Here is a 23,252-nt window from a genome sequence, read left to right on the forward strand (position 1 = left end):
TTCAAACCCAGGTAATCTCACTGCAGAGCCTGCCTTCCCACGATGCTCCATTGCCTCCCTCTTTTGCAATGTGAAATCATCTTATTCCCTTGTTTTCTGTTTGCCTCCCCTGCTCTGTTCAGCAGCTCCACGAGGGCCAAGGCCTGGCTATCCTTTGTGCAGCTCTGTTTCCAGCACTTGGGATGTAGTGCTTCTCTCTGTCTCTGTCTCCGGTCACCTCTGGAGGTTGCTAGGGCGCCAACTCATTATTCTAAAAGCTGCATTCACCCTGCCCTCCCCATATTGTAAATTATACCTCAGAGTAACGGAATAGTTACTGAAACAACGTTCTTTTTAAAAGAACTTCAGCCAATAAACGAAGAAGGAATGATGGAATTGAGAACATTCCTTGCTACTCCGTGACCCGTGATGACATAACCGATTCAGGCAATAATGACACATGGCTGTTGGGCGGACCGTGTAGGATGACGGGTCAGGCACCATCATGTGACCCCCTCTGGCTGCCCTCAGGATCACTCATGGAGGGCAACCAGACACGAGGGGCCTCGTGACAGACATACACCTGGGAAGTGCCATTACCAGATTTAACCAGAATTGGATCAAGCTTCTGCGTCAAACTCTGGTGTACTGGAAATTCATGGGCTGGAGGAACAGGGTAAAGGACACCAGAGGGATGCAAGCAGCTAAATGCAGCAAGGGGGAAACTCCAAAGGACAAGTGACCTGGTTTCTTCCCAAAATAAATTCCAAGGGGAAAAAAAAAAGGCGGGGAGGTGAAACTTAAAGATTAAAAGAGCCTGAAGAGACCCATCAACCAAGTACAACAGAAGAAGCATGATTAACAAAACAATTCTTTTTAAAAAAGATCTCTCCGACACAAGAGAAAGGTAAACACAGATGGGTAGGTGATACTGACTTACTGGTAAAAAAATTTAAGTACAGTCATAATCTTCTAAATTTTCTTACTGAGTAGAGATACATTTTAAGCAGTGAGACTGCTTCAAATCTGAGGGAGGGAGGTACGGAGCTTGAAAAAAAAAAAAAAAAAAAACCTGGCTGCATCTTGATGTTTTTAAAATGGGGCTCGGTATTCTTTTGATATATTTCAAGTTTTCCTGTAAAAAAACAAAACAAACTCTCCGTTGTCTTCCCACTGTATGTGGAATAAAACCCACGCCTGGCACTGTGTCCAGAAGCTCCCCTGGAGGTTGCCCCACCTCTCCCGGCTGTTCTGGGCACCCCGGTCTCTGTGCTGCATGGATGGATGTGCCACACACACTCACACTTCGGAGAGGCTGTCCAGACTCTGTCTGGAACCCCTGGCCCAGACAAGACCATGTGGCTGTCTCCGTACAGTAGCCTTCCCTGACCTGTAAGCAGCTCTCCCACCATGCTGCGGCCCTGTATCTATCCTTTTTCTTCTTAAACCTTATTACTGCCTGGTCCAGCATTCTATTTAGTTACTGCCTGTCCCTCCCTCTAGAACACAAACTCCAAGGGAGCAGGCACTCCATTTGATCACCGCTCTATCCCCAGCACTTCGAATGGAGCTCGCACCTAGTAGAGGTGCAATAAATAGATGCTGAAGAAAAGAACCAGTGCAGTGTGCCCTCGGGGCAAGTCACTTTCAAAGCTGTGTGCATCATCTAGAAAATGGGACTAACGAGGGTGTCCACCTCATGGGGCTGTTGCAGATGTTATATGGGACAGAGTGCATTTGAAGAGCTTCAGCCGTAAGGGGCACGCAGCATGTGTTCGTGTATGTTGACTCTCGCCCTCTCACCATTAGCACTGTTCCTGCTGAGAAAGGGCCTCGGGTGACAGCACTCTGGAAGCTGCTAACCCCCCCGGCTCCCACCTTACAGGGCAGAGGCCCTTACCTCCGGGGTGTGCCGTCGTCGAAAGGCGGGATGATGACCACCTTGACGGTGACAGAGGTGCGCAGGAGGTCGATCATCTGATCGTGGGTCAGCGTGACCACAGCCACCTTGCAGATCTCCACCAGTCGGCTGCCTTGCCGGAGGCCGGCCTGCCAGGCAAACCCGTAGTCCTCCACCTCGGCCACTGTCCCATCGTACTTCACGTGGAAGCCCAGCTGCCCAAGCCCGTTCCGCCGCAGGGTCATGTCCACCGTCTCCCAGCCATTGGTCATGACCTGTAGGCAACAGGCAGTATCTAGCCTCAGAAGAAGCTGTTTGGGGCCAGCTCTGGACGACCCCTGCACAGATTCCCTCCTTCGGGGCCTAAGACTCTGCTGACCCCCATCCCTCCCAGATGACACGAGGATATAGAAGCATGAACACCCATCTAATCCCAGCCTGGGCTCCTGACTTCTGAAGAAGAAATGTGGATATGTAACCATGTGGCTTATTAGCTTGCAGAGACCATGAGAGTCATGAGCCATGTTCTCCAAATGCTCCTGGCCTCCCTCTTTCCCCAGCTGTCGGGGGAATTATACTTCCTGGCTTCCTGGGGGTGGGCTCTGGGACGTGTTTTGGTCAATGAGTTGTGAGTGGAAATCTAGGTCATGTCATCTAGGCTGGGGCATTTAATTGCTGGTGCCAGACCCTCCATAGGCCTTTTCCCTCTGCTACATCTCCTGGGGTCCCAGAGTGAAAACAATGTGGAACAGAGACTCTTGCTGAACGTAAGATGGACATGTAGTGTGGGCAACAGCTAAATTTTTGTTGTTTTAAGCCACTAATATTTTATCCTGACCCGATGACTCTAAGCAAAGTAGGCTAGAGAAGCAGCAGACCAGAGATCCTGGGATCCTTTCTGGTTGGGGGCTCGTGCCACACTTTTTACTTCACGACCTCATTCATAGCAGCGCAGCCCCCTCCCCGATCTCCTCCTCAAACTGACCTCCACCCTGGAGCTGCCTAGACCACACAAGGCCTTGCTTACATCTCACTCCCTGCTTCACCTGTGAATGAAGTGAGTGTCACCACAATCGAGTACTATTCTAGAAAGGATGACCTGCCGAAGAGAACCCCGGTCCCTCAGTGTGTCCTGAGAAATTCCCTCCTCTTCTTGGGAGAAAAAGATTCACTTAACAAGCCACAGCTACAGCTATTAAACAAGTGACATTGAGATCGGTCTGTGCTCTCGGAAAACTGCATTAAGGAAAAAGGATGTGTAATAGTAGTTCAAATTGCCGATGGGAAACCCATTTCCTGGCTAGAAATTATGCTGCCTGATGTACCTATCACAGCGGGGGCTTTCACACTTCCCTGATCACTATGCACAGTGAGGAATTTTTAAGTTTCAAACCACCTTATGCATTCACACGTCCATTTGCACACACGTGTTCCTTGCAATCCAAATCAATTACATTGCTAAGCGTAGGTTGCCAGAAATGAGAGCGTGGGTGGGAAAGCACTCACCTGAAGAGGTAACCACATCTGGTTTCGATGGCCAGAATCTGGACAGTGGGGGCAGGACCGGAGCACTGATCCACAGAACAGTACTCATTCTTGCTCACCCAGAGGGACTGTGATACTTTGTATTCTTTCCTACCCTGTCCTCGAAAATTCCTGATGGAGACCCAACAATTGATTTCATAGCCCAGCTTATTCATAGGACAATGAAAAATTACTGTTACTTCTTTATGTATGATAATGACAAAAGAGTTGTTTTTTGAACAGTTTATGTGTTGTGGAGATAAATATTGAAACGTGTACAGATGAAATGATAGGATGTCCAGGATTTGTTTCAAAATAATCAGGGGGAAGGGAAAGGAGGGTAGGAAGAAACAAGGCTGGCCCCAGGCTGGCTGATAGCTGGGGGAATGGGTGACGGCTTAGGAGTTCCCTAGGTTGAGTCCTTCTACTCTTATGTCTGTCTGACATCTTCCATAATTAACAAGTTTAAACAATTGGTAGGAAAGGAAAGCCTCGTGGTTAGTGCATCGAAAGGGGAACCTGTGGCTGGCTCCATCCTAGCCCACTCCTTCTGCTTTGGGAGTCCGAATTCTTCCCCCTGAAGCGGTCACCCTCGTATCCAAAGAATCTGGCTGGGTGACAGAGAAATGTCCTGTGTGTCTGCACCCATGACCCATGAGGCCACACTGGCCCCAGGGGGCACGGGGAGGGCCCAACTCTCCCCGGGGGCTGCAGCGGGCCTGCTGGCTGCCTCCATTCTGTTCTGCCCTTCCTGCTTTCTGTAATAAAGCCTCCCGTGGGACAGCAGACTTGGATGGACATGCAGCCACCTGGTGGAGGCCCGATTTCTCGGCTTCTCTCACAGCTGGGTGTACACATAGGACTTGGTTGTGGCCAAAAATAGGAGAAGTGCTGGCACTTCTACTTTGTGTTCTTCCAAATAAAATTGCTTGCCCTCCTCACTCACACTTTCTCCCGTCCCACCAACAGTGGATATGGAGCTATACCAACCAATATGAAGGAAAAGGAGGTGCCACAAGACGGAAGGGACAGGAGTCCCTGAGTCACTCCTGCCACTGTGACCAGCCTGGGCATCAGCTACAAAAGAAATAAACCCCACTTCCTTTCAGCTACCGGATTTCTCAGCAGCCCAGCCTGTAACTACCCACTACAGCTGCTCTGGACATTCTGGATATGGAAGGGAGAGCCGGTTGGGGAGCTGTGTGGCTGCTCTGTCTCTTAAATGTCCTGCAACTTCTGTCCCCTGTGCTTTTCTAACAAACCAAAGGAAGCCCCACCTGAAGAACAGAAGCATTCCTGCTGTTTACAAGGTTCTAGAAAGGCCCCATGGCATAGGGAACACTGTAGGAGACCAAACGTGTTATCAGTTCAGAGGACCCTGTGCCCTGCCACAAGGCCCCACTGCCCCAGGCCCCCTTTTAAAGTCAATTTTCCTGGGGACTGATTGTTGTGTGCCAGGCACTGAGCCCTTCATATGCCTAAACTCGTCAGTATCTCACTTGTGAGGCAGGTACAATTAATCTGCTTATCTTACAGGTATAAGACCATTACAGACCTCATTAAAAAAAAAAAAAAAGATTTTATTTATTTGAGAGCAAAAGAGAGGGAGAGAGAATGAGCAGGAGGGAGAGTGAGGAGGAGAGGGAGACACAGACTCCCCGCTGAGCAGGGAGCCCGATGCAGGACTCCATCCCAGGGCCCTGGGATCATGACCTGAGCCAAAGGCAGATGATGCTTAACCGACTGAGCCATTCAGGAGCCCCTAGACCTGATTTTTTTAACTCTTGTTTTTAGCCTTCATGCTGTATTCTCTGCTGCTCCCCTTGTTTCTTCCCCCTCGTTCTGCACCTAGATGACTCTGACTTCTTGCTTTCACCTCGTTTTAAAAGTCGCTTCCTCAGGGAGCTCCTGGGCCCAGATTTACAAGCTGGGGTACTTGGTGGGTTGTGTAAATGAGAAGTAAGCTGGTGGAACCATGGCCAAAAGGTATACTTGTGCCCCATCTAAAGGGAGCACCGATCGTCCTGATTCAGGGGACCACTGCCCTGTGCAAATATGCTCAGTATGTCCAGAGCCCCCAGGAGAGCCCCCAGAAAGTTACACTCACATGAAACCTTCTGAATGTCAATCTTTGGTAACTAACATGCTGGTTACATATCCTGGGGCTGCATCCGACTTGTGGGTTTGAGACTTCTTCCCTTGATAGGTTCCCCTGGCATCCTCAACACTCCCTCTTTAACCTCTCAGCACTTGTAACTCTGTTCGATTTCTGCCTCAGATGGGAGCCCCGGGAAGGTGGCCGAGGCCCATTATGGTCACTGCTGTGTCCCAGCACTGCCTGGCTCAGAGACAAGCACATAATAATAGTCGCTGACTTAACAAAGGATGTCTGGATCCCAGCTCTGCTGGGGAGGGCGGGGACTCCTTCCCCTGGAAGACTCTGTGAAGCAGACAGACTTGCTGTCATGAGTCGTTTACGACGGGCTTGTCCCTTCACAGAAGATGGCTTACATCATCACTTCCTGGCCACCTGGTTCCTCAGTGGGCTTTGGGGCGCTGAGATTGTGAGGCGGGCTGTACAACACTGCATTGACAGTAGGCTCGGGGGTGGGCGTGGGACGGAGTGGCACAGAGAGGACGTGGGTAAAACGTGTAACCTGGCACGGTGCCTGGCATGGTCACTGCCCAAGAAAAGCGAGCTGCTGTCAAGATTTTGGGAGGAAGAATTATGTTTAAGAACCCAGGCACTCAAACTCTCTCTGGGTCCCAGATTCCTCATCTGTGAAGGGATGAGGAATGGTATCTCCCTCACTGAGCTCTTGCAAGGAAAAAATGCAAAATCGTGCAGGGCGCTGGGCAGGCAGGGTCTGACAGCCCTCCGTAAATGTTCACTTGTGCTACAGGGCGGTATGCACCTGGGCGTTCAGTACCAGTTCACAGGGTGTGTGCTGCACGCCAGCCTCAGTGCTGAGGACAGAGCGGTGAGCAACAAATACATGAACACACTTCATATGGTGTAAGTGCTATGGAGAAAATTAAAGCAGGGTAAGTGGGTGGAATATGCTCAAGGCCACGTTGCGGGGGGTTGCAATTTTACATAATGAGGCCTCCCTGACAAGGTGACATATGACTAGAAGAGAGAAGGAAGTGAGCCACAGTGGCATCAGAAAAAGTGCTCCAGCAAGAGGGCACGGGTAGTGCAAAGGCCCTGAGGTTGGATGCCTGTCTAGCATACTCGGGAAGCAGCAGAGGTCTGTGTCCCCAGAGCAGAGGGAGCGACAGGGAGCCAGATCACACAGGGTCTCACAAGCTAATGCAGGGACTCTGGCTTTCACCTAGAGTGGGCAGAGGGTTCTGAGCAGAGCAGCAATGGGACCAGATCCCCCAGACTGCCTTACTGAGGACAGACCAGAGGGAAGTCAGGGTGGAGGCAACAGGGACCAGCGAGGAGGTGACTGCAGAGTCCAGGAGCAGCTGGGGAGCCTGTGGGAGGGGAGAAGAGGGAATCTGCCCACCGGAGGTGGCGCTGCCAGAGGGGATGTGGGTGTGAGAGGAGGAGCACAGCCAGGCTGAGGCCAAGGCTTCTGACCTCAACAAATGGAGCAGCGGACCTGCCCTTTATCAAGACAGGAAGATTCTGTGGGGCAGGAGGGGAAAAGCCAGGAGTTTGCTCTTGGGCATGTTGTTTGAGAGCCGTAGAAACACCCGCGAGAAGATGCCGAGTGAGCAGTCAGCTCCCAGTCTCGAGTTTGGGCACAAATGGGTTTCAGAGTCAGGAAAACCTGGATTCAGACCCCAGTCTGCCACCTGCTGTCTGCATGACCTTCTGTGAGTGTCTATACCTCTTGGAGCCTCAATCTCATCCTGTCAAGTGGGGGTAAGAACAGTCCTACGCTCCGTGGGGAGGATGACTGTGGGTTCTCACATGCATGCTGCTTATTAGCACAGTCAGGGTTCAATTAAACCCATTCAACTACCCAACTAATCAGTATTTATTGAACACCTACCATGCAGCAGCCCTGATCCTTGCAGAGGGCATAAGCAGGTGAACAAAATACACTGAGGCCCTGGTTCTCAGATCTCACAACCATGGCACTACCTAAGGCTGAGCATGAATTGTGGGGTCAGGGAAGCTGAGAGCAGGGCTTCATCAACTCGACCTGAAATCAATGAGAGCGTGCCAAGGCCCAGAAAGGAGAACGCGCTGGCATCTGGAGGTCACAGCCCATGGAGTCAGGCAGGCTTGTCTGGAAAGCGTAACTCATCCAATCCTTGAACCTTTCCCATGACATATTGTAATTTTTGCTCCCATTTTTCAGATGGGGAAATTGAGTCACATGGCAGTTAAGAACTTGGCTTTAGGTCACAGAGCTGGCCGGTGGCAATGCCAGGACTTGAAGCCAGGCCTTCTGACTCTAGAACCTGTGTCTGTGTTGTGCTTCCTTCCCTATTTCACATGCATGACTTGCCATTTTGTGAAACCCACTGGCGGCGCATCACCCACTACAGCATTCCTTCTCATGGAACTCACACGTGGTCTGAGTACTTCTCAGCACGTTTCAGGCCACCATCGATTAAACCATCACCCAACTTGAAACCAGTCTGCTACTTTTGGTTTGGCCAATAGTCTGAGCCTGGGCTGTCTACCAGGAGTTTATGGTAAGAACTTATCCAGACTGTGAATCTCTGTCTTTTAAAAGAGGAAGTTAAACCACTCACATTTATTGTGATTATTAATGTGGAATTATTCTTCCTATATAACTGTTTTCTTACTATGCTTTCTTATATTCCCCCTACTGTTTATGCCCTATCCTTTAAAGGCCTGGAAGTTCTTCATTCTATTTTAATCTCCCAGGAAGTACCCTTACATTTCAAACATAAGCATAAACTTGTATTTTCTAGCAACATCTAGAGTGAATAAATCTATTGTCTTCCAAAGGCGATGGCTCGGAGAGCTTTGGATCCCTGGCCCAAACTGTTCCCAGAAAGAACCCAGGGGCATGGCCCATGAGACCCCCTTGTGTGTAAGTGGCAATTCTGACTCTCTTGGGACCAATTAGTGTCCTGGCCTGACTGACAGCTGGGGGTAGGGGGTGTTCCTTAAGGCCTCCACCAAACCCCAAAAGTGCTGCATTGCTAAGCGCTCTCCCTTACCTTCAGTCTCTGGACGATTTCCCTTATGTCCTCCACAGAGCCCTCTGTGGCCTGCAGGAAGATGTGGTCCCCTCGTCCATAGAAGATTTTGAGCGTTGAGGAATCTGGGGTCCAGCCAATGACATCCCCACAGTAGCAGTTGAATACCACCTCCTTGGTACGCAGGTCCAGGAGCACCACAAACTCGTTGGAAATCCCCAGGATGCAGTCGATTTCTACCCCCTGGGCATAGTCCTGAGCCGCCACCCTCCAGGCGATGGCCCCTGCGCTGTGCTGCTCAGCGCCTGCCCTTGCTTTTGTCTTCTCCTTTTTCTTGGAGGTCAAGGAGATGAGGTTAAATTTGCCAGTGGAGTCAATGGGTGTGTTGGAGACACAGTTTTCAGCCAGGTCCTTGAGGTACTCCTGACGGGTCCTGGTGGCCATGGTGTGGAATTTGTCGGACTTGTGCGCAGCGTTCTCGGCATTAATCACCTTGGCCAGCAAGAAGTCTCTGAAGACGTCAGATTTGCGGAATGTGGTTCCACTGGGGATGGGGGGACCGAAAGGAGGAGCATCTTTGGATCGGGTCACAGCCATACTGAGGAGGGAGAAATAGATGGTAGAAAGAAGAGCACTTGAGATTCCCTTTAGAAAGAAAATACGTGATCAGAAACAGGACTTTGCTTTTTAAGAGAGGAAATCTACTTCTAACTAGTAAATTGCTGGCTAACTGGACTGGAAACGAGACAGTCTAAGGGCAGATACATGTATCTTTATTTCCTAGACAACAGATATTAGGATATCCGCTGATGTTTCAAGAATAATTCTCCTAGCATTGTTCCATTTCAGTTACCCTTGTTTTACACACATACAAACTATGTGGTAGATTACAGTTCCGCAAAAATTCACTCCTCCCTCTCCAACTTTGAGGGTGGGTATATCCCTACCCTACTGATCCTGGTCACGTGACCCGATTTAGCCAATAGCTTTTAAGCAAGGCATGGAATGCGGTGGGCTTGCCTCCTGTGCTCCTGCCATCTCCCTGAGATGAACATGCCACGGGGGTCCCAGAAGGATGAGGGACACCTGGAGCAGACCTAGAGCCAAGGCCAGCCAGACCTCAGGTGACCTGCAGATGTGTGGGCCAGAGAGAAATATTAGCCTCTGTGAGCCACTGAGTTTTGGGGTGGTTTGTTAAGCAGCATTAGTATGGGAACACCTGACTGATACGGTTATTTATGTGATTTACTTTTCTCACACATCTGTGTAACATTACTTAATATACTGTGTAAATCATCCCTACACAGATAATTTTGAAAATCCATTGTAACGAGAAGTTAGTAGAGACCCTTCTAACTCCCGCTTTGACCAAGGTGCTCTTATGACAGAAATGATTAGAAACCGAGTGAGAAGGTAAAAAGGAAATGATCTAAAACGTGTTCTGCCAAACTAGTGGACCCCCTCACCCCTATGCAAACCACACGGAGAGAGAAGCCTATGGGGAAGAACATCTCTGGAGAGAGCTGGCGGTGAGCTCCATCATGTCTGTGCCCACCACCGCCGGGACTGGGCACCGCCCAGGTGATCCTGTAGCCGGGAGGAACCTGGGGTCAGTGGGTCCCCTGCCTGGGAGATCAGGAGCGAGGGCTGGGAGGTCCTTTGCAGAGCCCAGAGAGCTGCGGTCAGCTGTGTTCATGGTCTCAGTGACATTTCCCTGCCTCCCCCTGCTTCCCGGTGCTTCAACCCCGGACAGGTCAGACACCAGCAGTTAGCAGCAGCCAAGGTGCAACATGGAGGGACAGAGGAGGTGAGCAGGCTCCCCGACCACTGAGGCTTCCAAGCAGAAGCAGCCCTGAGCTGGGAGGTGGGAGATCTGCTGAGAACTCAAATCTGGAGGATCGATGAGCATCTCAGAGGGGTCGTTCCAATGACCAAATCGAGTCGAGACTCAGCAGCTGTAGGGCAGCTGATTTCTGAAGTTGGAGAGAGGCTATGGCACCTCCCAGAGTCACCACCCAGAAGCAGGGGAACTTGACTCTCACCGGAAGATGTTTAAAGGGGTGCCTGAGAGCTGCTGGTCCCTGGATGCCTCACTGGTTCCTTAACCCCGGCATACCTGAGAGGAGCCTGTTCCTTCATTCTCAGTTAAAACCCAAGGGGGGCATCTGCTTCTTGAGCGTCCATCATGGACACAAGTGTAGCAATGAGTGACAATCAGACTGATGGCCTACAAACATCACTGCTGCCCCAGGAAGAAAGGAATGGAAGGGACCAGAGTGCAGGCAGGAGATCGTCAAAGGAGCTCCTGCACAACCCGGGGAGTCAGGCCAGATCCCTCACTTGCCATGTCCACTGTTCACTATCCAGCGACCCTTTTCCAGTTCTGGAATGCCATCCAGGCAGATGCCACTCGGAGCTTAGCTGATGCCCCAGCACCAGCACAGGTGTTCACTACTGATTAAAATAATGACTTAAAGTTGAATGGATCAAGAAAAAACACATTTCTACCAATGTACAGTAGGTTTTCTGTAGGTTTGACAGAAGAAGGCATTTCCCAGTGGTGTGGTTCTTTGAGGCCACACAAACCAGCCAAGTTTTCTGTGCAAAACTGAGTGGGTATGGCCTTGCCTGGGGGTGGGGGGTGGGGGGGATGGATGAGATGACTTTCTAATTCACAGTGCGTCCACACTGTACTTTACAGATGTGAACAGCTTTGCAACTTCTCCAGTCAGCACTTAGCTGCTTCACGTGACAGATTCTGGTTTTTCCCACGTCGTCCCGATTCATGATTTTAAGAATCATGAAATCACAAGCTGCTGAAGGTTTTTGGACAAGCAGAACAGCTGGTCCCTTACTTCCCAGCAGGCGGGACTGGGTTGTCATGGCCCACAGGCTGCAGGGACACTGGTGTGCCACTCAGAAATGGCACTCCTGAAACCGGGAAGGACAGCACCTCATTACACAACCAGGAGATGGTGTGACGTCAGGTCACCTGGTCACTGTAGCTCAGAGAGTATGTCCAGAATAATCACGGTGATTCATTCAACAACTATTTTCCTCACTGCCCGTGATGTTTGGGCCAGGCATCCGTCTGGCCAGCAAAAATGTCTTCAGGGTCCACTATACAGCAAGGCCCAGGCCACGACAGACGCACAAAGGGGAACATGGGGTTGCTTTCAAGGAAGGCCCGGGCCATGCCAAGAAGTCGTTTTACAGCATGACAAGTGCTCTGATGAAGGTATGTTTGGGGACATAGGGGTGGGGGTGGGGGGTGGGGGGCAGGATGGGGTGCGGTCTGTCCAGGAAGCAGTTGCCTGTGGGGAAGGAGAGGGAGTGGAGGGGGGCTGCTTTGGTTGTATCTTTAACATTTTCTTTCTTTAAAAATAAAGAAGAGAGCTGAAGCAAATGTGGCAAAATGTTAACATCTGTTAAATCGGGTGGTAGGCACATGGGTGTCTGTTATATTATTTTCTGTGCTTTTCAGAATGTTTAGAATATTGCATAATAAAAATACTTTAAATTGTGAAAAACAAGAAGGGTTTAGGGGTGCCCGGGTGGTGCAGTCTATTGAATGGCCAACTCTTGATTTTTGGCTCAGGTCATGATCTCAGGGTCTTGAGACTGAGTCCTGCATTGGGCTCTGAGCTCAGTAGGGAGTCCGCCTGAGATGCTCTCATCTTCCCCAGGGCAGCTACACACATACCCTTTGATCCAGCAACCCCAGTTTTAGGAATTTCCCCAGCTATATACTTGGACGCATGTGTGATGAGACCATAAACAAGATTATTCACTGCAGGAGGGCGTGGAACAGTGGGTGACTAGGAACAACCCAAACGCCCACTGCTAGGGAAAGATTCCCATGCATCCATACACTGGAATGTTATGTGGTCATAAGAAACGAAAAAGCACTTTTTGTACTGCTTTGGAGAGATCTTAAGGACTGGTGAGCGAAAAAACACAGGATGTAGAACAGCGTGTGTGACATGCTCCATTTGTATTAAAAATGGGAAAAAGAATACTTACAAGTAGCTGCCTGTGTATGTATAAAATATCAGGACATCCGCACAAGAAACTGCTAATAGGGCAACTGGGTGTGGGTGGGTGGGAGACTGTGACTTTTCTTTTACTTTTTTAATTTACTTTTTGTATCTTTTGAATTTTAAACCTTTTTCAAAAAATGGAAAATAGTGCTCCTGAGCCCATTCCCCAGGGTCTCTGGTGCTGCTCTAGGGACAAGGGCTGCCCTTGGTCTGGGCCTAGGTCAGCAATCGGCTCTACCCTCACCCCCTCACCCCCCGCCCCAGAGAGCTTTCCATTTGGTCTTTGGCTGCTGGCCACTCTCCAGGGTGAGAGTCGGCACTCAGGGAAGATGCTGAATGGGTCTAAGGCCTATGCTTACCTATTATCTGTGAACTGTAACCTTAACTCTATCTCCAGGGTGGCGCGTGTGCACATGCACGTGTGTGTGTGCATGTGTGTTTGCCCTGCCCCATCCTTCTATCTTCTGATTCTCCTCAGGGCCATTACTCCTGGGCCTCAGCCCCTGTGCCTGACACCCAGACAGGGCAGTGGTTTTGCTCTATCATGGGCAACTCACCCCCCCAACCAGGTCAATGAGCCTCAATTCTGGAGCTTCTCTTCCTGGGAGAGCAAAGCTCTGTTTGCTAGATTTGTAGCTGGGAGGATGTTAAGCTTAGAGCTGCCAGCAAATGAAGCCACCGACAGGAAAGTGGAGCAGATCCAGCTATGCCTGAACCTGTCACCTGGGAGAGCCGAAAGATACAAATGCCCTTCCGTCTTAAGCCAGATTGAGGAGGGATTTTTGTCACTTGCAACCCACAGATTCCAGGCAAATGCAAATCCTTGATGGTCTCCTTATCCAAGCTGGGGTGACATGCCCTTTTCTGACTGAGGACCGCTCTCTCAGAAGGTGTGGGAACAAGAGGACAGAGCTCCCTGGAGGCGCACACAAGCCACAGGGGAGGCAGCCCACCAGGCCGGCTGCTGTCTGCTGGCTGGCGCCCTGCATGCTGCCTGGAGGCTGGAAATCAGCTGCCATGGCTTCCTGTGAGGGCAGGGGTGGGGGCCATCCCCGGGCTGCTCCCTGGAGCACATCTCCCTGGAGATGCATACCTGTAGCAGACATTATCAGTGCAGGGGTTGTGGGCTCGGACGATGATGAAGACGTGCTGAAAGTGTGAACGGATGTTCTTGGGGGTAAAAGGCAGCGCCCCTGGCTCCTGGAAGATGATCGTCACAATGTCGTTTCCTATGTGCCTCTTCCTTAGTAGCTGGTAAACAGAAACGGGGGAGAGGAGGGCAGCACAGGTTGGCTTGAGGGCCTTGCCTGGACCCTCACTGCAGCCTCCCCACCCCTCCCCCTCTCCCCGTCTGGTCCCCACAGGCAGCCAGGGGGAGCTGTGGACCTGGGCTGGATCATCTCTCCCGGCTCAGAGGACCTGGCCTGCTGGGCTGTCTCTCCCTGCTCAGAGCCTGGTGATGGCTCCACCTCACTCAGGGTAAGAAAGAGTCCCCACATGGCCCAGGGGGTCCCACGCCATCTGCACTCCCCCCCATATCTCCTCCCACGCTCCCCCTCGCTCACTCTGTTCCCGCCATGCTGGCCTCCTGCTGCTGCTCAAACATGCCAGAAACACTTCCTCCCGCAGGGACCCACATGGCTCCCTCTTTCAGGTCTTTCTTTGCTGAAACACCTCCCTCCCACGGAGGCCTCAGCTGACTGCCGGATCCCCACAACATCCCCTATACTCTCCTGCTCACGCAATGGTTATCGACACTCAGCACGTGGTGGCTTTTCCCTCTTTCTCTCGTTTCTGGTCTATTCCGTCCCACTAACACGGCAGCTCCATGAAGACGGGGGTTTTGTCTGTTTTGTTTGCTGCCTATGGCTGTGTCCTTAGTGCCAAGGAAAGTGCTTGGCACATGGTAGGTGCTCAGCAAACATCTATTGAAGGTGGGCCCAGGACTGGCAGACTTCGACTTGCTTATGGCCTTGCTCACGGCCCACTGCAGCAGATCAGCAGACTGGACAGTGATCGCGCTGGCAGGGCCGATCCCAGGCCGCCACCCCCACCCTGCACACCTGGGTTGCAAAGGTTGTGGCAGCTGTGGCTTTGGATTGGCCCACAGGAGCCCGGTTCTCTCCCCTCTGCCTGTCACAGTCTCTGACTAAGATACTGTTATCTCTGCAGGTGATGATGTACTAATGGTGTTTCACTGATTTGCTGACATTACTGCATTCACACAAGGTGAGCCTCTGTGACTGTCACTGGCAAGGATCCATGCTGGGAATGTCAAGTCCGCAGATGGGAATCCCACGTAGCTCGACACCAAGCGGCCCAGAACATGGAATCCAGACACACTTACACTTAGCACGACTCACACTACTGAACTACTTTGTGTGTGTGTTAAACTCATTAAATTGCTAAAGTACCCATTTATTGTGGCCAGCCTGGGTTAGGCATCTTACCACTAGGTCTTTTTTTTTTTTTTTTTAAAGATTTTATTTATTTATTTATTTATTTATTTATTTATTTATTTGAGAGAGAGAGAGAGAGAGAGAGAGAGAGAGAGAGAGAGGCAGAGACACAGGCAGAGAGAGAAGCAGGCTCCATGCAGGGTGCCCGACCATGGGACTCCATCCCGGGTCTCCAGGATCACAACTTGATCCTGGGTCTCCAAGATCAGGCCCTGGGCTGAAGGCGGCGATAAACCGCTGAGCCACCCGGGCTGCCCACCACCAGGTCTTCAAGTGGCAAGCTCATCTCATCACAACAACCCAGCGAGGCATGAACTCATACTACCCCTTTACTGATGAGAATACTCAGGGTCGCAGTGGTCACACAGTCATCGGGAGAAAGAGCCAGGATTTGAACTCATTCCTGCTTGACTCTCCAACCCTGGTTTTCCCCACGTACCACACACCCAGCACTAGGGACTGCTTCCTGTGCCCGTCCTGGGAGTTGGGCCCTGCCTTGTGCTCTGGTTGCCTGCGTGAGTGCAGGGACCTTTCCCAAGACACGGGGTGCCATCATTCTGCCCATTTTACAGATGAGGGATCCTGAGGTTCAGAGAGGTAGGTTCAAGCAGCTAGCATGTGGTAAAGAAAGAACTCAAGCTCAGGACTAACCCTGAGACCAATGTTCTTACAGAACACTATCAGGTTAAGGTTAACCTCACAAGATCACTCAGATCTGACCATTTTTGATCTATAAAATCTACACTATCATCTGTACCAATGGAAGAAATATGCATTTCCTAAACCGTAAGTCTGTGGGATTTCTGTTCTTCAGAAACTAGGAAAAGTTGTTTTCAAGGCAGAGTCTGCATGGCATGTTCAGGAGAGGAGCCTCATGAAGCAGGTATTAGGTATTCCTGCTCAACTAGTACCTTCTCCTTCTTCTGGCAGCCATGTCCATCCTCTTTGGGAAAGCACCTCCCTCATCCCTATTGATGTTTCAAGTTGAGCTGACCCCACTCACCCACCCTAGATGTGGGCACTTGCTTCAGGCTTGGCCACTCTGCCCATTCCATCCCTGCCCTGGGCCCAGGGACTGGCAAGTGAATGGTCCAACAAGATTTAGCCCCAAAACGTTTCTGGGATACTAGGGAGGCACAGCTCTCTCTCCCCTGGAGTGGCTCTGCTGCTGGGATATGAGCAGAGGGCTGGTAGGGGGCATCTTTGCCACTACTTGGGAAGATCTGTGAATAAGGCCACTATGAAGAAAAAGCAGGGGTAAGAAATGAAAAGGGTTCCTAACATTGTTTGAGCCTCTGGATCCAGCCATACCTAAAGCCAACCCTGTCCTGGCATTTGAGAGTTACACAACCCAGTAAAACTCATTTTTTGCTTATGCCAGTTTGCTTTGTGTTTCTGTTACTTCTGATCGAAGTAAGCTGATCATTCTTCTTTTTCATAGGATTCCTGATGACTCAAGACACTGTTGAGTTGGGGTAGCTAGAGGCAAGTGGGATGGCCAAGGAACGGCTAGAAAAAAAAAATGGTATCAAACGACACTTGACCTAGCCTCCATCCCCCAGGTGACGTGACCGTAGTGCAGAGGGTCTCCAAGGCCACAGCACCCCAACTGCCATCTGCTGCACGGGATGGCAGCAGGAGAGCCAATGCCCTCTAGACAGCCAGCTAACAGCCACAAGGAAGGGGAATTATTTGGGGTTCAGCTGTGCCTCAACTGGAAATCATGTGGGGCCCCACTCACCTGCTGCCTGTTGTTGGGGGTGTACGGGAGCAGGGTGGAGACATGGAACATGATCTCGTAGTCCTGGTATGTCGTGTAGAGGGAGTGGGTGCCCGTGGAGTCAGCTGCAACAGAAACACCAGTTAGCACCACGTTTCCCAAACCTCTGGGTTTGTGCCACATCCCACATGCCATCTGTGTTAAGTTTTTAGCTTGATGTTTGCACTTAACTTCACTCTTTAAAATTAAATAAATTTAGGTAAAAGGGAAACCTTATGTTATACACCCAACACACTGGTAAAAATTTAAAAGTCTGACCGTACCGAGGGTTGGGAGGATGAAAACGGCCGAGTCCTTTTATGTGGCTGGTTAGGTGTGTAAATTGGTACAACCACTTTGGAAAACTTCTTAGTAGTATCTAGTGAGCCTGAAGAGCGGCTTAACTAATGACCCAGCACTTTGGCTCCCAGCATCACAACCTAGAGAAATCGCATACGTGTGCTCTGGGATATGGGTAAAAAGTGCCTTCAAATGTCAGTCAAAAAGATGAATAAACAAGCTGGTATGCTCATACTGTGGAAAAGTACAAAACCACAAAATGAGCCGTAGTCAGCACGCGGGTGAATCCCACATATATAACGTTGAATGAAAGATGCCAGACACAAAAGGAGCACATACTGTACAATTCCATTCACAGTATGTTCAAAAACAAGCAAAACAAACTCTATTTAGAGATGCATATGTAGGTAGCAAAACTATGAATGATAATCCCGAGAGTCAGGATCCTGGTTACCTCTACTGGGAGGGGGTTATGACCAGGGAGCCCATCTGATTATCAGCTCTGTGTTTCCAAGACGGGAAACTGAGCAGGGAGGGAATGACTTACCCAAGGCCACAGTGGAGTCTGGATTGGGACTCAGGCTGTCTGACTCCACAGTGTTTTATTAACAGGACTCGGTGCTGCTCTTACAAGTTTCACAGTCTTCTTAGAATACAGATCCAATCCCTAAACTTGAGCCTGAAAGGCCCTGCAGGGTGGGTCCTGCCTGCCTTCCTCACTTCATGCTCTACATTAATTCCCTGGATGACAGCCCTCAGACCTCAGGGCTTTTGTGCGTGCTGTTCCTTTCTCCTAGAATGCTTTGCCTGTGCCCTTGTTGCCTTCTATTCCACCTCAGCCCTCTCAGGCCACATGCCACGTTCTCAAGGAGCCCTTCCGTACTCAGACATAAGATCAGGTTGCCCAGTCATGCTCCTATCATTTTGGATTGCTCCTTCCTGCCCAGGGAGGAAGGCTGGGAGGTTTGTGTCAAGGCAGGAGTGAACCCATAAGCCATGCTGCAAGGAACTCTGGGACGTCACATTCAGCTCAGGAGGCCCATTCGTTGGCCCTTTGGGGCATTCAGGTCCACCAAGCTTTATGCTGGGGAGACAGAGGAAGAACAGACTGAAGAATCCCCATTCCTGTGGCCTCACATTGGAGGGGGGAGAAGCTGTGACAGGTGAGAGCACTTAAGACACAGCTGGCTGGTGCCAGAGGCAGGCCTGGAGCCAGGTGACCTCCAGATGGCCTCGAGCCCGGGGCATCCCAGTCTGGTAGCTGGGACACTGGCCAGGAGCACTGTGCTCTCAGGGTTCTCTGAGGAAAATCCACTTGCCACAGAAGCCACGTGGCAGCAGCTGATGTTCCCTAGACCGCTAATTCTCTGTAGTGCTGTGCGGGCATCTGATCCTCACAGCAACTCTGGGAAGGGGACACAATTACAGCTGTCACTTTGTGCAGGATGCTGAGCCCCGAGGAGCCAGAGCCAGCCTCTGTCTGAGAAGGGGGATAGTTAGTCTCCTGTTCTTTTTCCTGTGTGTGCTGCTCCTTCAGCGGTGAAGGAATCAGCAACACAACCACGATACTAACGCTCACGCCTGCTGTGGCTTCCCCCGAGCCAGATGTGGAGTGGGTGCGGGCAGCCCTAGGAGGCTGCACAGGTCCACGGTCCAGCACAGAGTGAGCGCTCAGTACGTCAGGTTCAACACTGGGCTCCTGAAATAAGCCAACTATCAGCTTCACCTGACAGATGAGGAAGCTGAGGCAAAGGGAGGCAAGGCCAGTGGCCCAGGATCCCTACACCAGCAACGGCACAATGATTGTATTCATCCTATGGCCTCCCTCAACAGACGACAGCCACTTCATGCTCCTGTGGCACCTGTGGACACTTCAGTCATCTCTCTAAACTTGTCTCTTAACCCGGGCTCCCTCTTCCAGATGAGGAAACAGGCTTAGCGAGGCCAGGGGAAGAGCCAGTGATCAGGCCAGGGCCCCACCACTGGGTGTTCCAACTCCACCTGAGCAACTAATCCAACAACGGTCCTCCTCCAGGGACAGTGGGCAGTCAGCCTTCTCCCCAGGGCGCTGTGATGGGAGGTCACAACATCGCTCTTCCATCTCCCCCAAACTGCCACGGAACACTTTAATCCACACGCTACGTATATATGTGCGTGTGTATGTGGAAATGCTAGGACGATCACGTTGTACCTCGCATCTGTCTTAAGAAGCAGACCACCACCAATACTCCATGACGATGCATCGTTTTCCAGTTAGACCCAGCCTCTCCCCAGGGGCAACCTACCGGGGATGGCCTGCTCTGTCACTGCTTTGCTTCCCTTTAGAGGTGTTTTTTTTTTTTTTTTAAGATTTTATTTATTTATTCATCAGAGAGAGAGAGAGAGAGAGAGAGAGGAAGAGGGAGAGACACAGGGAGAGGGAGGAGGCGGCTCTACAGGGAGCCCGATGTGGGACTCGATCTCGGGTCTCCAAGATCAGGCCCTGGGCTGAAGGCGGCGCTAAACCGCTGAGCCACCTGGGCTGCCCCCCTTTAGAGTTTTACTGTGGGAGAGCAACCCCGCCCCCGCCAGACAACACACCAGTGAGTGTGCTGTAAAAATAACTGTTGTGTAAAAGGCATCATTCAACACCCGTTCTTGTGAGGCCCGCTCTCTACACTCAACATCAAGCATGTGGCCCTGGTCCAGGCTGATGCTTGTGGCTCCAGCTGTCATTGTCACTGCCACGCAGCACCCTGCTGCACAAAATACCATGACCCTGCCCATGCACGCGGGGCACCGTGCAGGCACCAGTGGGTATGAGTATTCAGGACACCTCTTAGTGCACACGTGCGTGGGCTCTCAGAGCACGTGTCTCAGAGTGTGACTGCTGACTCACACAGTAGGTGCACCTTCAGACTTTACTAGAATATGCCATAGTGTCTTCCCAAGCGGTCGCACTATCAGCATCCCTGCCCTCGGCCTGCTACCACCAGGCCACCTAACCGGCACCCCACGAGGAGGGCCCCGTGGCCACTTACTCTTGACATCCAGCTGGGCAGCGTACTTGGTGAAGCCCTTCAGGCAGACCTTCTCCCCAATCAGGGACAGGAACTCCTCAAAGGCAGGGCCGGCTTCCTCGTTGTTGTACATCTCCTCCTCTGAGCTCTGGCCGGCCTTGCAGTAGAGGATGCCCACTTTGTGCTTCCGGCATAGCTGCAGGGGCAAGAGGGTGCTGTGAGGCGAGCTGCAGGGGTGGCGGAGGGAGTGGGACAGGGGGGCTCTCAGGAGCGGCGCCTGGGAGCTGCCACTGAGGCCACACAGGATTGCAACTCTGCAGCCAGGGAGGAAGGAAAGGGGTGCGGGGGGGGGGGGAGCACAGCCCGGTTGTCCCCCTCCCTCCTTCCCGTTCCACAGAGGCGCAACGAGGGGTCCCTGCAGCCGGCTCTGTGCTCTCCACAGAGGGCCAGGCCACTCTCTCGAGAATGAGACAATGTGGTCTTGGCAGGCTGCCCACAGTAGGTGGACCGGAACTGGCTAAGATTCTGCAAAAACAAATTCTCACGGGCTCGGGGCTCAGTACAGTTGGCACTGTTTTTAGGGGGTGGGCCCCCAATTCCCATGTTTGTTGCTCATTCTCCTGGTCACTGGTGACCGGACCCTAGACAGACACCTGACCCAAGTGTGGGCCTGAGAGTTAGCTAGCTGGGGTCTGCGCGGGGCTGTCGTTCTCACAGAAACTCTGGGAACTGTGGGAGGACAGAGAAGCAGAGGGAACCAATGTGCAGAGAGGGAGAGGCAGGCAAAACCCAGTGGCTATCTCATCCCTAGACCATTTTTCTCCTGAGACCCAGTCACATTCCTGCTCTTGGCACCCTTGCAATTTGGTAATAGATCCCTCCTTTCACTTAAACCAGCTTAGGTGGGTTTCTACTCTGAAAAAGAAAAAAAGACCAAGACAGAAGGAGGTCGCAGGATGGGGTTGCAGGCTAGCGTCCCGGTGCCATTCCCCCACCCGCCCCGGATGCTGGCCCCCTGCTCACCCCTTGCTCGTCGAGCTTCAGCAGCTGCTCGGTCACCTTGGGAGTGTTGAGAGCCAGCCGCAGGCAGTGGATGTTGAGCTCGGGGATGACGTACTCCAGGGCATCCTTCAGGGGCAGGCCCCGGCCTGTCCCGTGCTTCGTGGCAGTGGGTGTGGCATCCTCCAGGATGGAGCCCCGCAGGGTGATGAGCTGTTGGAGGAGAGAAGGGAAGGTGAAAAGGCTCTCAGGACCCAGGACGGGATCAGAGCCCATGCCGGTGTCCAATGCTCCGAGCAACCTGTGCGATGGTCAGCAGCTCGGGCCCCAGGGCCAGCCCTGGGTTTGGACCAGGACTTGTACTTGCTGCCTCCCCCTTGTGTGATCTTTAGCAAGTGCCTCCAAACTTCTGGGCCTCAGTTTCTCTTTTGTGGAATGAATACAGTGATGGTATCACAGCCCAGAGGGTGCTGGGAGGACTAAGCTGATGAGATTTTGAGACAATGAAGCAGACCTTTGTCCATTCAACAACTACCAACTGAGTGCCCCTGAAGCACAGCCCTGTTCTAGGTGTGTGTACAGGACTTGCCCAGCTGGCATTTACGTGGAGAGACAGGTTTCATCAGGTAGTAAGAAGAATAGCAAATAAAACAGCTTCCAGAAGGTGAGCCCTCAACGAACACTCTGCCTTCATTACCGTATGTATGAAAATATACTAGCACACACACACAAGCTTCTCAGTGCCACTCAGGTGATTCTGATATGTAGCCAAGACTGAAAACCTTGAGTCAAACCAATTACGGCCATCTCATTCCTCTTTCCCAGATGGTGTTTTCCAAGTTTCTCCAATAGCTGGTCACGTGACTAGGTCCAGGTAATGAAATGTGAGGCCAAATGTGAGGCTTGGGAAGGACCTCTGCGCACATCTGCCTCCCTTAGGTTAAAGGAAAGCCCCTTTCCACCTGCCCATTTCTTCTTGTTAAGGACACTGGTATGAGAATGAGGTGCTTGGAGCTGTGGCAGCCATCTTGTAATCATGAGGAAAGAGACAAGAAAACCACAGAGAAGTCAATTTCTGCAGTTGCCTACCTCCAGACTTCTCCTTGGAGAATTAAAACCACCTTCTATTTGTTTTAGCTATGATTAGTCAGGTTTCCAGACAAAGCAGTTTCCAACTGACAGAACTTTATAACAAAGTCACATTTGTGAAGGTGCAGTTGACTATGCTATCTTCCAGGTACAAGAGTAATTACTTAGTTAAGTATACAGGTCTGTTCAGGGGAGGTTTTATCATCTCTATTTTACAGATAAGAAAACTGAAGTTCTGGGGTGCCTGGGTGGCTTAGTTGGTTGAGCATCCTTCTGATTCTTGATTTCAGCTCAGGTTAGGATCTCAGGGTCGTGGGATCGAGCCCCACATTGGGCTCTACACTCAGTGGGGAGTCTGCTGGAGAGACTCTCCCTCTGCCCCACCCCCTGTGCTCGCTCACTCTCCCTCTCTCTCTGAAGAGATAAACACACAAAATAAAAAATAAAAAAATAAAAAAAGGAAAGAAAACTGAAGCTCTGAGAAGTTAGGTGCCTTCTCCAAGGTCACCAGAGCTAAGTGACTGAACCAGGATTCTAATGCAGCCCTGACTTTTCCAAAACTCATGACCTTTTTCTTTGAAAGTTAAAAAATTTTTTCTTTATTGTGAGGAATAATCTACATACAGAAAAGCACACAACATATGTAAGCATAGCTAAAGGAATTAACACAGAGTGAACACCTAGGTAATCGCCACTGAATCAAAAAATGAATATTTTCAGCCCCACCGAGCTCTTGCCCTCCCCAAGGCAACCCTATCCTGACTTCTAACTCCATAATTTATTTCTGCCTATTTTTGAGCTTCAATGCACTTTGTATTCTTTTATCTCTGGCTTATTTCTCTCAATGTTCTGGATACGGGACTCGACCACGCTGCTGCGAGAAGCTGACATTTTGCCACAACGGATTGAATCCCTTCTACTGCTCAGCACAGAAACTGCTTCCAGTGTTTGACAACTATGAACACGGCTGTTAGCAACACTCATGGAAGCACCTCTTAGTACACACAAACACATTTTCTTTTGGGTTTGTACCTAGGAGAAGAACTGCTGAGTCACCCCGCATGTTCATCT

General features: G+C 51.1%; 1 protein-coding gene and 2 long non-coding RNA genes across 11 annotated transcripts in view; 2 read left to right on the forward strand and 1 right to left on the reverse strand.

Annotated features, from left to right (window-relative positions):
* The window catches only part of SIPA1L3 (signal induced proliferation associated 1 like 3), a 235,123-nt gene that overhangs the window by 63,020 nt on the left and 148,851 nt on the right, over positions 1 to 23,252 (reverse strand). For all 7 annotated transcript variants that reach the window (XM_035703483.2, XM_035703468.2, XM_025425141.3 and 4 more), the window contains 6 exons: positions 21,117 to 21,305; positions 20,115 to 20,289; positions 16,777 to 16,880; positions 13,670 to 13,827; positions 8,558 to 9,134; positions 1,880 to 2,154 (listed from right to left, as the gene is read on the reverse strand). In XM_035703483.2, the coding sequence (XP_035559376.2) occupies positions 1,880 to 2,154; positions 8,558 to 9,134; positions 13,670 to 13,827; positions 16,777 to 16,880; positions 20,115 to 20,289; positions 21,117 to 21,305 (1,478 nt within the window). The remainder of the gene's footprint in view (positions 1 to 1,879; positions 2,155 to 8,557; positions 9,135 to 13,669; positions 13,828 to 16,776; positions 16,881 to 20,114; positions 20,290 to 21,116; positions 21,306 to 23,252) is intronic.
* On the forward strand, positions 403 to 3,092 carry LOC118351718 (uncharacterized). Its single transcript, XR_004807614.2, has 2 exons — positions 403 to 886; positions 1,789 to 3,092. It is a non-coding gene; the product is annotated as an uncharacterized LOC118351718 (long non-coding RNA).
* On the forward strand, positions 5,826 to 14,993 carry LOC112645537 (uncharacterized). Of its 3 annotated transcripts, none has more exons than XR_004807611.2 (4): positions 5,826 to 7,280; positions 7,913 to 11,774; positions 13,941 to 14,055; positions 14,749 to 14,993. It is a non-coding gene; the product is annotated as an uncharacterized LOC112645537 (long non-coding RNA). The 3 variants fall into 3 exon arrangements; XR_003127113.3 differs by having other exon boundaries at positions 5,831 to 7,280; positions 11,238 to 11,774; XR_004807610.2 differs by lacking the exon at positions 5,826 to 7,280 and having other exon boundaries at positions 7,290 to 8,062; positions 8,343 to 11,774.

This window comes from Canis lupus, chromosome 1 (assembly GCF_003254725.2).
Source record: "Canis lupus dingo isolate Sandy chromosome 1, ASM325472v2, whole genome shotgun sequence".
NCBI classification, from domain to species: domain Eukaryota; kingdom Metazoa; phylum Chordata; class Mammalia; order Carnivora; family Canidae; genus Canis; species Canis lupus.